Source organism: Podarcis filfolensis, assembly GCF_964270895.1.
Source record: "Podarcis filfolensis genome assembly, chromosome: 4".
Classification (NCBI taxonomy): domain Eukaryota; kingdom Metazoa; phylum Chordata; class Lepidosauria; order Squamata; family Lacertidae; genus Podarcis; species Podarcis filfolensis.
This window is the reverse complement of record NC_139607.1, coordinates 100,370,210-100,383,768: the sequence shown is the minus strand read 5'-3', so window position 1 is coordinate 100,383,768 and position 13,559 is coordinate 100,370,210. Positions and strand designations below refer to the sequence as shown.

At 47.6% G+C, this 13,559-nt stretch overlaps 2 protein-coding genes across 6 annotated transcripts in view; both read left to right on the top strand.

Moving 5' to 3' along the window:
• Positions 1–13,559, top strand: part of ARRB1 (arrestin beta 1) — a 117,816-nt gene that overhangs the window by 78,278 nt on the left and 25,979 nt on the right. For all 5 annotated transcript variants that reach the window (XR_014547124.1, XM_083609993.1, XM_083609992.1 and 2 more), the window contains exons 3-5: positions 5,818–5,878; positions 10,946–10,990; positions 12,704–12,900. Coding sequence is in view for 4 of the 5 variants with exons in the window: in XM_083609993.1 (XP_083466119.1) it covers positions 5,818–5,878; positions 10,946–10,990; positions 12,704–12,900 (303 nt within the window). In the remaining variant the exon portion in view is untranslated. The remainder of the gene's footprint in view (positions 1–5,817; positions 5,879–10,945; positions 10,991–12,703; positions 12,901–13,559) is intronic.
• Positions 1–13,559, top strand: part of ATG16L2 (autophagy related 16 like 2) — a 164,386-nt gene that overhangs the window by 135,032 nt on the left and 15,795 nt on the right. The gene's annotated exons all lie outside the window — the stretch shown is intronic.

Genomic DNA, 13,559 nt, shown 5'->3' with positions numbered 1-13,559 from the left:
TAACAAGGATAGGAAACGAAGCAAAATGTAAAGATGTAAAGTTTAATTTTGTAAACCATCAGACGGGACGGAGTAAGTCGTTGGGCTCAGTCGAGCCAAAGAGATAAAACAAGAGGGTTACGATGTTACGTAATGTGATTATACGTAAATCCAATAAAAATCGTTTAGAAAAAAAGAAAATGTGTCTCTCTATTCCGGCAGCCCCCGCTAGCTCAGCCGGCTCAGCTCTCCCTACGTCCTGCAGCGGGGCAGAGAATCGCAAGAGCAGGCGCCAGCGAAAATCACGATGTGGGTGGAACCATGCAGCCAGCGAATGCCTCTACATAGCTCCATCCTTATTTCAGATGTTGCGATAGATCAATATATCACAATGCTTAGCTGGCAATATATCACAATGCTGAAAACCTCCTATCGCCCAGCCTTGGTGAGGTTGATGCTTCTGGTGGCAGCTGATGCCACTGGGGAAGAAGACTTCTACACGTGGCACATGGTTGGAACTGCGTAATTCTCTCCTGCAGGAGGCAGTGAGGACTCTGCCATTGTTATGTACTGAGTTGAATAGGATCCAAAATGCAGCAGTCTGATTGGTCCGCAGGAGCCACCCAATCCAGATCCAGGTGGAAGTGAATCTGCAACCTGATTGGCCTACAGGATAGAATCCCGGAATTAGCCAATCACGTGGGGCCCATTGTGTCAATAATGTATATAAAGCAGACACTTCGGGGGAACTTGCATTCCTCACTACTATGAGCTGAATAAAGAGCATGAAATCCACACTCAACTCCGAGTATATTTCAGCCATCCTTTCTCTCTCTGCTCCTCCCTCTTCGTACCTCTTCTGGTTCTGGGAAACCAGCAGGGATGGGAGCTGGTTGCAGCAAGAGTGGGGGAAAGCCTGACTTCCTCACCAGCCAGATTCCTTGCTGCCTCTCTGCCCCCCTCTTCTCCAGCTTCCCCTTCTGCCACTGATTCTGGACTGCTGTCTGTCAAAGACTCTCCCAGCTCACTAAACCCTGTTGCCTCTTCAGCTTCTGACACCTCCTCCTTCCTGTCTTCTCCCTCTGACCACTCATGACCACCAGTCCCCTGGCTCTGAGCAAAATTGAGGTTTCTAGAAAGTGTGTTCAACTGTGGGCATTGAAAGTCTTCTGACCGTTGAGTAATAAACAGTGTTTATCCTTCCAGGCATGGAGCTTAAGTCTCTTGGTGGCCATAAAGACTTGCAAAACCCGGATAAAGCTGCTTTGGAGCCCTGGAGGAAGGCTGATCTTTGCCAAGTTTACAAGAAACCTTTCCCCTCCATTGCCGATTCCTGTGATCCCATGGGGTTGAGATGGATGACCCTTTCGGTCCCTTCCAGCTCTACAATTTTATGGAACTAAGAGCACGCAGGCCCCTTTTGGCTGCTGGTGGGTAACTGAGCGATTAGGGCCGGACGGCTATAAAGCGGGAATTGAACAAAGCCTGCCTGGTTTTCCGCCACAAGCCTTGTAAATCTTTCTTTCTAAATGCTGCGTAAGATGGATGAGCCTGTGAAAACTAGACATGGTCCAGCACAGCAGTAGGGAAGATCATCCAGATTCTCTCGTAAGCTCCTCTCGGAGCCATCTGTCGGCCAAAGAAGTGCTCAGCTTAGGTTGCCTTTGTTAGTCTGCCCTCCTTGCTTCAAAGCTGTTGTTTTTGTCGTTTTAATTTGAAGTTGATCAAGGAAGAGTTTACAGAGAGCAGAGATCACCCCTGCCCAATTTTTATTAGCAAAGCCCTCCTTACTCTGTGAGTAACTTGCCAGCAGATGTCACCGGCAGAGCGCAGGCTGGGCGTACAAGAGACCCCAAATCCTACCCTCGGAATCTCCGGCTGAGAACTGGAGGTTTCGGTAAACAGTGGAACAGTTTGTCTGCATGCAGAGGGTCCCAAGTTCAGACCCCAGTAGGAATGGGTAATATATTTTTTTTTAAAAAAAAGATATTTATTGAAGTTTTACAAAAACATAAATTTAAAAAGGTCATATAAAAAGAAAGAAATACAAAAAAAAAAACCATAGAAAAATACATGAAAAAGAAAGAAGAAGAGTAAAAACAAATCCATTTTTTGTAACCCTAACTCATTATCTTATTTCCTTGGCCTCCTCACACCTCCCCTTTTTGTATTCCCAAGTAATCAAAATCAGCAAATCCTTACCCTCTTTCGTTTATCTTAACTCTGTATCTTAACATATTATAACTCTATATTTTCATCCATTATCAATTCAATTTTGCATACTCTTGTTAACTTTGTTGCTAATGCCACTTATTTTCAATCCAACATCATTTTAACATTCATTAATTTTACAGTGTTTCTGAAGATAGTCTTTAAATTTCTTCCAGTCTTCTTCCACCAACTCTTCTCCCAGGTCTTGGATTCTGCCAGTCATTTCCGCCAATTCCATATAGTCCATCACCTAGGAATGGGTAATATATCAATATATTGCCAGAAACAGGTTTGAAGTCCATATTGTGATATCGCTTTCATAATTTTTGACCTGCCAATATGTCTTGAATAATAATAATGATGATAATTATAATAATAGTCATACCTCAAGTTGAATGTGCTTTGGGTTGAGAGCGTTCGAGTTGCGCTCCGTAGCAACCCAGAAGTAATGGAGCGTGTTACTTCTGGGTTTCGCCGCTCGCGCATGCGCAGACGCTCAAAATGACATCACACGCATGTCCAGAAGCGGTGAAACGCGACCCGCACACATGCAGACGCGCCGTCGCGTCTTGTGTTCCGTTCGGGATGCAAACGGGGCTCCGGAACGGATCCCATTCGCATCCCGAGGTAATAATATATTACTTATACCCCACCCATCTGGCTGGGTTTCCCCAGCCACTCTGGGCGGCTTCCAACAAAATATTAAAAATACAATGAAACATCAAACATTAAAAACTTTCCCTAAACAGGGCTGCCTTCAGATGTCTTCTAAAAGTCAGGTAGTTGTTTATTTCCTTGCAATCTAATGGGAGGGTGTTCCACGGGGCGGGTGCCACTACCGAGAAGGCCCTCTGCCTGGTTCCCTGTAACTTGGCTTCTTGCAGCGAGGGAACTGCCAGAAGGCCCTCAGCGCTGGACCTCAGTGTCTGGGCTGAACAATGGAGGTGGAGACGCTCCTTCAGGTATACTGGACCAAGGCCATTTAGGGCTTTCAAGGTCAGCACCAACACTTTGAATTGTGCTCGGAAACGTACTGGGAGCCAGTGTAGGTCTTTCAAGACCGGTGTTATGTGGTCTCATCGGCCACTCCCAGTCACCAGTCTAGCTGCCGCATTCTGGATTAGTTGTAGTTTCCGGGTCACCTTCAAAGGTAGCCCCACGTAGAGCGCATTGCAGTAGTCCAAGCGGGAGATAACCAGAGCATGCACCACTCTGGCAAGACAGTCTGCGGGCAGGTAGGGTCTCAGCCTGCGTACCACATGGAGCTGGGAGACAGCTGCCCTGGACACAGAACTGGTGATGCAAATCCTATATCAGTTATGTCACAGTGTTTAGATGGTGATAGATCACGAAGCTGAAAAGCAGATATCACCCAGCCTTAACCCCCAGTGGCATCTTCAGGTAGGGATTGTGGAGACCCCAACCCATTGCTGCCAGCCAGTGTAGGCAGTACTGAGGCAGATGGACCTGTGGTCTGACTCAGCTGCTTCCTATGCTCCTACAAACCGCTGTCTAAAAACTCTGGAGAGTTGCTGCCAGCCAGGGATGACGCTGGCTCAATGGTTGGGATGGGACAGATTTCTGTGCTGCATTGAAGTGGCAGCGGTGGTTGCTGTTAGGTGCAATTGCTGCGTGTGGTGTTTTACAAGAAAGTAAGATGCTGTTGGATCAGGCCAGTGGCCCATTGAGTCCAGCATCCTCTTCTGACAGTGGCTAACCAGATGCCCACTATGGGAAACCCACAAAGCAGGATTCGAGCGCAAGAGCAACTCTCCTCTCCAGGAACTGACACTGAGAAGCATTGCTGCCTCTGACTGTGGGATTATTTATTATTTACTTATTTAGATTATGTATTTCTTCATTAAAGTTATATACAATGGTACCTCGGGTTACATATGCTTCAGGTTACATTTGCTTCAGGTTACAGACTCCACTAACCCAGAAATAGTACCTCGGGTTAAGAACTTTGCTTCAGGATGAGAACAGAAATCGTGCTCAGGCCAAGGGAGGCCCCATTAGCTAAAGTGGTGCTTCAGGTTAAGAACAGTTTCAGGTTAAGAATTGACCTCCGGAACTAATTAAGTACTTAGCCCGAGGTACCACTGTACCGCCTTTTTAATTTTTAATAAACATCTTTGTTGATTTAAAATACTATCATACAAATACATCACAAATGGTTACAACAGAGTTTCACACGAAAATGAAAAAAAAGAATAACAAGAATAAAAATAAAGAGCAAAAAAGAGTTAACATTAAAATAAAAGAATATCGGTTGTATTGTCATATCATGACCAATAAAGTCTTCTGGAAGAAAAACTTCCAATCATTCTTGTAGTACTTTTTGTAATATCTTGATTTTATCGCACAGTTTATTGTATAGCTTTTCCTGCATATTCTTCTAAGATATTTTTCCCAATTATTTATTATACACAAGTATCATTCAATTCTGCCAGGATAGTTTCATTTTTACAGTGTGATCTTAGATACTCCTTGAATAATATCCATTCTCTCTATACTTTTTGATTTAGGGCTCCCCTAACTTTTCCAGTCGGCTTTGCTAAATGAAAATACTCTACCATAAGTGTTTGCCAGTCTATTATTGTTGGTATTGTTTCACATTTCCAACTTCTGGCTACGAATGTTCTTGCAATCATAATTATGTATTATGATTGAATACATAAACAGTGGTCTTGTGTTTTGCTTTATTTCTGTTGGTAATATTCCTAGAAGGAAAATCTCCAGTCCTTTTTTTGATGTTAAGTTTAAATAATTTTTTTAATTCGTCATATATGTTATTCCAAAACTCGCTTATAACCATACAAGTCCACCACTATATACCGCCTTTCATCATGAGACCACAAAGCAGATTACAACATAAAAACAAATAATATTAAAAATCACACACACGCACACCCCGCGCTTTAAAAGGCCCTATGTGTATTAATAGGGAAGCGAGTGGCGCTGTGGGTTAAACCACAGAGCCTAGGACTTGCTGATCAGAAGGTCGGCGGTTCAAATCCCTGCGATGGGGTGAGCTCCCATGGCTCTGTCCCAGCTCCTGCCAACCTAGCAGTTCAAAAACACGTCAAAGTGCAAGTAGAGAAATAGGTACCGCTCCAGTGGGAAGGTAAATGGTGTTTCTGTGCGCTGCTCTGGTTTGCCAGAAGCGGCTTAGCCATACTGGCCACATGACCCAGAAGCTGTACGCCGGCTCCCTCGGCCAGTACAGTGAGATGAGCGCCACAACCCCAGAGTCAGTCACGACTGGACCTAATGGTCAGGGGTCTCTTTACCCTTTACCTTATGTGTATTAATGGCTGAAGGCCTGGTTGAAGGGGAATGTTTTCTCCTAGCGTCTGAAAATATATAGTGAAGGTGGCAGGCTCTCCTCGGGGAGAGCATCCCACAAGCGGGAGCCACTGCAAAAAAGGCCCCTCCTTGTGTTTTCACTAGATGCGATCCTGCTGTCATGCCACTCACAGCCCATTGCTCTACTCACATTTGAAGTGGCTGATGGTGCTTGCATGGCTATTTGTGCATGCGCTCATCGGTTTCATAACATAGTGAGAAACCTTACTGTTGAATCAGCTGACAGCCGCCTTGTGCCTTTGTGTCTCCTCTCTGCAGCTCACCGTCTACCTGGGCAAGAGGGACTTCGTGGACCACATAGATGTCGTCGATCCAGTGGGTAAGTGAGCTCTGGGCTGGGTCCGGCAGCTGCTGAAGTGCCACAGAGTGGCACACCCTCAGGCGCTGCTCTCTTGAGACATCCGTCTTGTGGCCCCGGGAGATGGTCCTACAGACCTGCGATGCAGCTGCCTTGCCGAAGCGAAAAAGGATTCCTTCATTGCAGAGGGTTCGGCCAGATGACCCTCGTGGTCCCTTCCAGCTCTGCAATTCTGTGATGCTATTGTTCTATGGTGTGAATGCTCACATGGGAGATTACCAGGGAGGACGGGAAAAGCAACAACAACCTTCTTTAAAAAGTCACCCTTCTTCTTTACATTCATATGTGATGTCATTTCGCGGCATTGCAGTGAAGGCGGTGAAGGTCCTTTGTGAGTGCCTGGAGGCGGTTGGAGAATGGATGGCGGCTAACAGATTGAGGTTGAATCCTGACAAGACAGAAGTACTGTTTTGGGGGGACAGGGGGCGGCCGGTGTGGAGGGCTCCCTGGTCCTGAATGGGGTAACTGTGCCCCCGAAGGACCAGGTGCGCAGCCTGGGAGTCATTCTGGACTCGCAGCTGTCCATGGAGGCGCAGGTCTTTTCTGTGTCCATGGCAGCTGTCTACCAGCTCCATCTGGTACGCAGGATGACACCCTACCTCCCGCAGACAGTCTCGCCAGAGTGGTGCATGCTCTAGTTATCTCTCGTTTGGACTACTGTCATGCGCTCTATGTGGAGCTACCTTTGAAGGTGACCTGGAAACTACAACTAATCCAGAATGCGGCAGCTAGACTGGTGACTGGGAGTGGCTGCTGAGACCACATTGAAAGACCTACATTGGCTCCCAGTACATTTCTGAGCACAATTCAAAGTGTTGGTGCTGACCTTTAAAACCCTAAACAGCCTAAGCCCAGTATACCTGAAGGAGTGTCTCCACCCCCATCATTCTGCCTGGACACTGAGGTCCAGCTCCGAGGGCCTTCTGGTGGTTCCCTTGCTGCCAGAAGTGAGGTTGCAGGGAACCAGGCAGAGGGCCTTCTCAGTAGTGGCACCCGCCCTGTGGAACGCCCTCCCACGAGATGTCAAAGAGAAAAACAACTACCAGACTTTTAGAAGATATCTGAAGGCAGCCCTGTTTAGGGAAGCTTTTAATGTTTGATGCATTATTCTATTTTAATATTCCGTTGAAAGGTGCCCAGAGTGGCTGGGGAAACCCAGCCAGATGGGTGGGGTATATTATTATTATTATTATTATTATTATTATTATTATTATTATTATTATCTCAGCAAGGCAGTGGGGCTTCCCAGGCTGCCCCTGTGGGGCTGGGACCTGGGACCGGCTGGGGTGAAAACAGTTCATGTCGTCCGAGGAAGCACGTGTCGATGGTGGCACTCATCTCTCGGTTTCTGGGAAGATCACAAATCTTACTCATGGTCTGGGGCATTCCAGGCTTCTGCTGTGAGTCACGCTTAGGCTGCAGATGAGAAACCCACTCTGGCCAAAGGGGTGAATGAAATAATTCACACAAAATGCAGTCTGGTTGTATTCAGGCACGGCTCTATCACGCTGCTTCTTAGTTACAGAGTTCTTGGGATGGAAAGATAGAGGGAGAGATGAGGAGTCAAACATCACTGGGCTTAAGCCCAGAGCAGGTGGAGAGGCCCTCCAGCCCCCTCTCTCCCACTCTCATAGAAATCATCAGATTGTTGAATTGGAAGGTATCTAGTCCAGGAATCGCAGGTGAAGAATTCCTGATAGATGACCATCCAACCTCTGCTTAAAAACCTCCAAGGAAGGGGAGTCCACAACCTCTGGAGGGAGACTGTTCCGCCATTGAACAGCTCTTACTGCCAGAAAGTTCCTCCTGGTGTTTAGTCAAAATCTCCTGTCTCCTCATTTGAATCCATTGTTCTGGGTTCTCGCCTCTCCTATGCAACCTGATGGAATGGCTGGTTGCCTCAAACATTTAGCTGAATCGAATCCTTGTGTTTGTGTGTCTCAGTGGAGAATCCTGGTACCCTTGCAGGAAATTTTAGCTTGCCTTGTTTATCATCCAAATATAAACCTCTAGGTAGGAGGCAAGATGATGCCACGGGCAGAGCCCCCAAATGCTCATTTTTCTCTGCCGTGCCAATTCAGACAGATCCAGATTTTAAAGCTGATTGGCACCAATTAGCTCCCAAAGTGCCACAGCCCGGACTGAAGTCCGTAGCCCTGTTGCGCGTGCTGCAACAGTGCCAACAGTTCCTCACTCTGCGGCTTTGTGTGTGTGGTGCTTTCTGCTTCCTCCGGTTATTTACTGAGGGCAGCGGGCTGCACGGAGCCTCCAGCACCTCTGATCCGGAGGATTCCTGTTGCGGATGTCGGGTGTTTTGCTTTGTTCTCTGCCCCCCACGCCACCACCCACTATTTAATTACCGCCCTTCCTCTGGTGGCACATTGAACCGGCAGCGAAGGCTTTTTCCTGTCTGCTAATTTCTCCACCCTGGAAATCTGCAAAGCCTGACTCATCTCTGCAGCAACCTCTGCTCCGACGGGAGCTGATCCTGCCAATTTGACGTTCCCCGGCAGCTCTCAGTTCTGTCCTGTTTTCACAGAACCGTAGAGTTGGAAGGGACCCTTAGGATCATCTAGTCCAACCCCCAGGAATGCAGGAATTGGCAGCTGTCCCATACGGGGATTGAACCAGCAAGCTTGGCGTTATCAACACCACACTCTAACCAACTGAGCTATCCTCCCCATTTAAGAAATTAATTGGCTTCAGCATTTAGAAGGGGGGAAAGGCTCAAACTTCTCCATCTCATCTGTGCTTCAGAACTTTGAGGTTTCCATATCAGGGGCAAATCCTGATACCGTTGCATATGGACAGCTTTAGTTACTGCCACAAACCACCCAATCTATGAGTGGCGAAAGGTTCCAGGCACTCACCTGGGTTCCTTGGAAGGACAGCAGAGACGGGCACCTTTAGGATATCTGGTTTTATTTGCACATATATAAACCTGAGCATGATAGGGACGCGGGTGGCACTGTGGGTTAAACCACAGAGCCTAGGGCTTGCCGATCAGAAGGTCAGCGGTTCGAATCCCTGCGATGGGGTGAGTTCCCGTTGCTCGGTCCCTGCTCCTGCCCACCTAGCAGTTCGAAAGCACGTCAAAGTGCAAGTAGATAAATAGGTACCGCTCCGGTGGGAAGGTAAATGGCGTTTCCATGCTCCTCTGGTTCACCAGAAGCGGCTTAGTCATGCTGGCCACATGACCCGGAAGCTGTACGCCGGCTCCCTCGGCCAATAAAGCGAGATGAGCGCCGCAACCCCAGAGTCGGCCACGACTGGACCTAATGGTCAGGGGTCCCTTTACCTTTACATTAAACCTGAGCATAAGGCTCAGGGGCTCACAGCATTGACACCCAAAGAGATCTTGCTTCTCCATTAGTCTCAACTGTGGATCCAGCCCAGATCAAGCAGGTCTGGGTGTCTCCATCTCCCAGCCGGCTTTCAGCTCAGCTCAAGCACAACACTCTGGCTTCTCCTACCCAGCAGATAGGTGAGGGGGCTGGAGGAAAGGCCCAGCCATTCGCCTGAAGGGTACTCTCGCTTAGTAGCAGCTCTTGCATCCCAGCTTATTCTTTGGGGATGCTGTTGAGGACAGCAAAGGTCATTGTCCTGCAAATAAACATGTCTGAGCAGCACAGCAACATCCTCTGTTACATTCCAACCTTCCCTGGGCACAGGACCCAAAACATTGGAAGGGACTCCAGGCATCATCCAAACTGACCCCACCCCCAGCCCTAAACATGATCAAAATAATAATAATAATAAATTGTCCAGTAGCACCTTAGAGACCAACTAAGTTTGTTCTGGGTATATACTGTTTGTTCAGATATACTGAAACAGAAGTCACCAGACCCTATATATAGTGGGAGGGTGGGGTGGGGTTTTTCTCAGAAGGGTATTTGGAGATGCATGATTGACTCAATGGGTATGGTGAACCTGTGGACAAACTGTTAACACCTGCAATTAGTCCTACAGGAAAAAGCAAGGGATAGTATGCAGATGGCCAAAAATAGCTTTAGCATGTGTAGTGAGACAAGAATCCAGTATCTCTATTAAGACCAGGTCTCTCCATAGTTTTCAGTTTAGTGATAAGTAATTCAGCAACTTCTCTTTCAAGTCTGTTTCTGAAATTCTTTTGTAATAAGACAGCTACTTTGAGATCTTGTATAGAATGTCCTGGGAGACTGAAGTGTTCTCCTACTGGCTTCTCTGTCCTGTGATTCCTGATGTCAGATTTATGTCCATTTATCCTTTGGCGTAGGGTTTGGACTGTTTGTCTAATATAGAGAGCTGAAGGACACTGCTGGCATTTGATGGCATACACAATGTTAGAAGATGAGCAATTAAATAGGCCTGAGATGGTGTGTTTGATATTGTTGGGGCCAGTGATGGTGTTGTCCGGGTGTATGTGTCAGCAATGTTGGCATCTGGGTTTATTGCAGGCTCTGGTACCAGTAACAGATAGGTAGCTGTGTTGGTCTGTAGTAGTCAAAACAAAATTTAAAAAATTAAAAAATTCCTTCCAGTAGCACCTTAGAGACCAACTAAGTTTGTTATTGGTATGAGCTTTCGTGTGGATGCACACTTCTTCAGATACTGGTTCTATGGTACCAGTGTCCATGTTAAGTCTGTTTGCTGTATTATTGTGGGTGACTTCTGTTTCAGTGTATCTGAAGAAGTGTGCATGCACACAAAAGCTCATGCTCAGAACAAACTTAGTTGGTCTCTAAGGTGCTACTGGACATTTTTATTTTATTTCCTCCCCCCCGACTGTGTCAGACCAACACGGCTACCCACCTGAATCCAAAACATGATGTTTTTGTATGCACTTGAAACCAGATATCGCCCAGCCCTTTTCATCCCCACATGCCGGGTTCTGAGACTTCTCAATACTCCCACTGTTCCTCTGCATCGAACCAAGACGTGTCGCCTGCTATGTTTCCGTGGACAGAGCTGGGAAGCTATACTAACCCATGCAGAGTAGAAGTACCAGTGTTGCATTGCCCTCATACCTGCCTCTCGTTCCTTTTGCAGATGGTGTCGTGCTGGTCGATCCAGAATACTTAAAAGAAAGGAAAGGTAACTCTGGTGTTTGTGTGTGTATGGGGGTGGGGGTACCTCAGGCTTTGGGGCTGGATGCGGCCCTCCAGACCTCTCTGTCTGGCTCTTGGGAACCTCCCCAGGTCAGGACCCCCTCCCAGGCCACGCCTTCTCTCATCAATCCACACACCCTCCGAAAAGGCTTTTGACTGGCTGGAATGGGCCTTTGAATGTGAGAGTGCCTCTTTGCTTGTCTGGATGGAAAGCTGGGCGAGGGGAGGGGTAGAAAACTCTGACCTGCGCCTGAAATGTATCCTATCCTGCAAAGGTGAGTTTTGCACCAGTTGCCCGCTTTATTGTTTACTTATTGCCCAATTTTCCTCCAAGGAGCTCAGTGTGGTGTACGTGGTTCTCCTGCTCCTCACAACAGCCCTGCGAGGTAGGTTAGGCTGAGTGACTGGCCCAAGATCACCTCGTGAGCATCATGGCCAAGCTGGGAGTTGAACCCCCGTCTCCCAGGTCCTAGTCCAGACCTTTAACCGCTACACTACCTGACTTTTGCCTCTGGCTTTGCTCACACCTGGCAAAGCGGCCCCCGGAAAGCTTCCCTCTGCTGTCTTGTACTTGCAAAGGCTTTCTTGTTCATTTCTTGTGTACATGGTCCTCCTCCCATCTTCACAACAACCCTGCGATGTAGGGCAGGCTGAGAGGCAGCGCCCAAGGTCACACCCAGCGTGCTCCGTGGCCAAACCGGAATTCAAACCCAGGCACTCTAACTACTACACCAGGGCCAGGGCCTTCTCAGTGATGGCTCCGACCTGGTGGAATGCTCTGTCCCAGGAGACCAGGGCCCTGCAGGATTTAACTTCCTTCCGCAGGGCCTGTAAGACAGAGCTATTCTGCCTGACTTTCAATTTGAACTCAGCCTGATCTTTTATTCCCCTTCCTTCCCTCCCCTTCCCCCTCCCCTTTTTATGAAGATTACCCGCTCTGGGATCCCACAGCTAATTCTCCCCTGGTCTCCTCACTGGCCCAATTAGGACTAATTTAGCCAGCTAGCCCTGGTGATCATCTAATGTTTATTGGATGGATTTCCCCCCTAAATTGATTTTTGAATTCTGAATTTATTGTTATTCATGCTTTATACTGTATTTTATGCTGTTTTTTTTGTTGTTGCATCAATTAAGTGTTTTAAATTTGTTGTTAGCTGCTCTGAGCCCGGTTTTTTGAACTGGGAAGGGCGGGATATAAATAAATTATTATTATTATTATTATTATTATTATTATTATTATTATTATAGTGTATTTTAAAATGGGGTTTTAGAGTTTTTTTAGGGGTTTTTGAATGTTTTATGTAGTTTTTATGTAGTTTTATGTAGTTTTGTGGTAGTTTTATGTAGTTTTTATGTAGTTTTATGTAGTTTTTCAATTCCATTGTTCCGCAAGGGACAATGACAATAAAGATATCATTATCGTTATCATCATCATCATCATCATCATCATCATTATGATTACACCACATTGCCTCTTGGCAATGTCCGATGACTCCATGAGCTCGGCTGTTGGCGGCTGCCCCATTTCGCATTCTGCGGTTGTGCTGCGTCGCTCGAAAGCCACCTTGGGGTTCGGAGGGCAGCGCAGAAACGCGACGAGTCCGACACAAGCCCTGGGCACAGGTGGGAAACGGGGGCCACATCCGGCCCTCCATATTGTCCTTTGCGCCACATGCTTTCCTCTCTGCCCCGCTTGCAGTTTTCGTGACCCTCACGTGCGCCTTCCGCTACGGCCGCGAGGACCTGGACGTCCTGGGGCTGACCTTCCGCAAGGACCTCTTTGTCGCCAACATCCAGGCCTTCCCTCCGGTCACTGAGGAGAAGAAGCCTCTGACGCGGCTCCAGGAACGGCTGATTAAGAAGCTCGGTGAGCAGGCCTACCCTTTTACCTTCGAGGTACGGATCCTTCTTTCTCCCCCCTACCTTTAGCTCCCCTCTCCCCCCAGCCCTCCTTCGCCAGTCACCCCACCCCAGGCGACGTTTGCACCTCGCCGACAAAAAATTCTCACAATTGGGCAGCTGCTCCAGCTTCACAGCAGGTGATCCAGTTGCTCCCCTTCCTCGCCCCGAAATTGCCCACGTGAGAAAATTTCTGGCCACCCAAGGGCCACGCTTTCTGCTGGGCGGGACGGGTAAAAGGGGGTTGGGCTAGATGACCCCTGGGACCTCTTCCAACTCAACAGTTCTAGGATTCTGTGAAAAGGGCGCCCTTCTGTATGCGGTGCATTGTTAGCCTGTGGAACTCTCTGCCACTGGAGGCAGTGAAAAGAGTGGTAGGTGGCTGGCAGGAAAGCCAAGGGACTCCCCAGGATTTTAGCCCTGATCCAGGGTTTCTCACGTTTCGGAGCTGTGTCATTTATTGCTTTTGACTACTTATACTATGCTGCAATGATGTAAGCAGCATGCTTTGAACTATATAGAAAGGCAGCATATGAATAAAAATATGTATGTAGAGTTAAATTGTGGAACTCTCTGCCACTGGAAGAAGCGATGGCCAGATACCTAGGGGACTTTAAAAGAGGATTGGACAATTCATGGAGGAGAACAGGGCTATC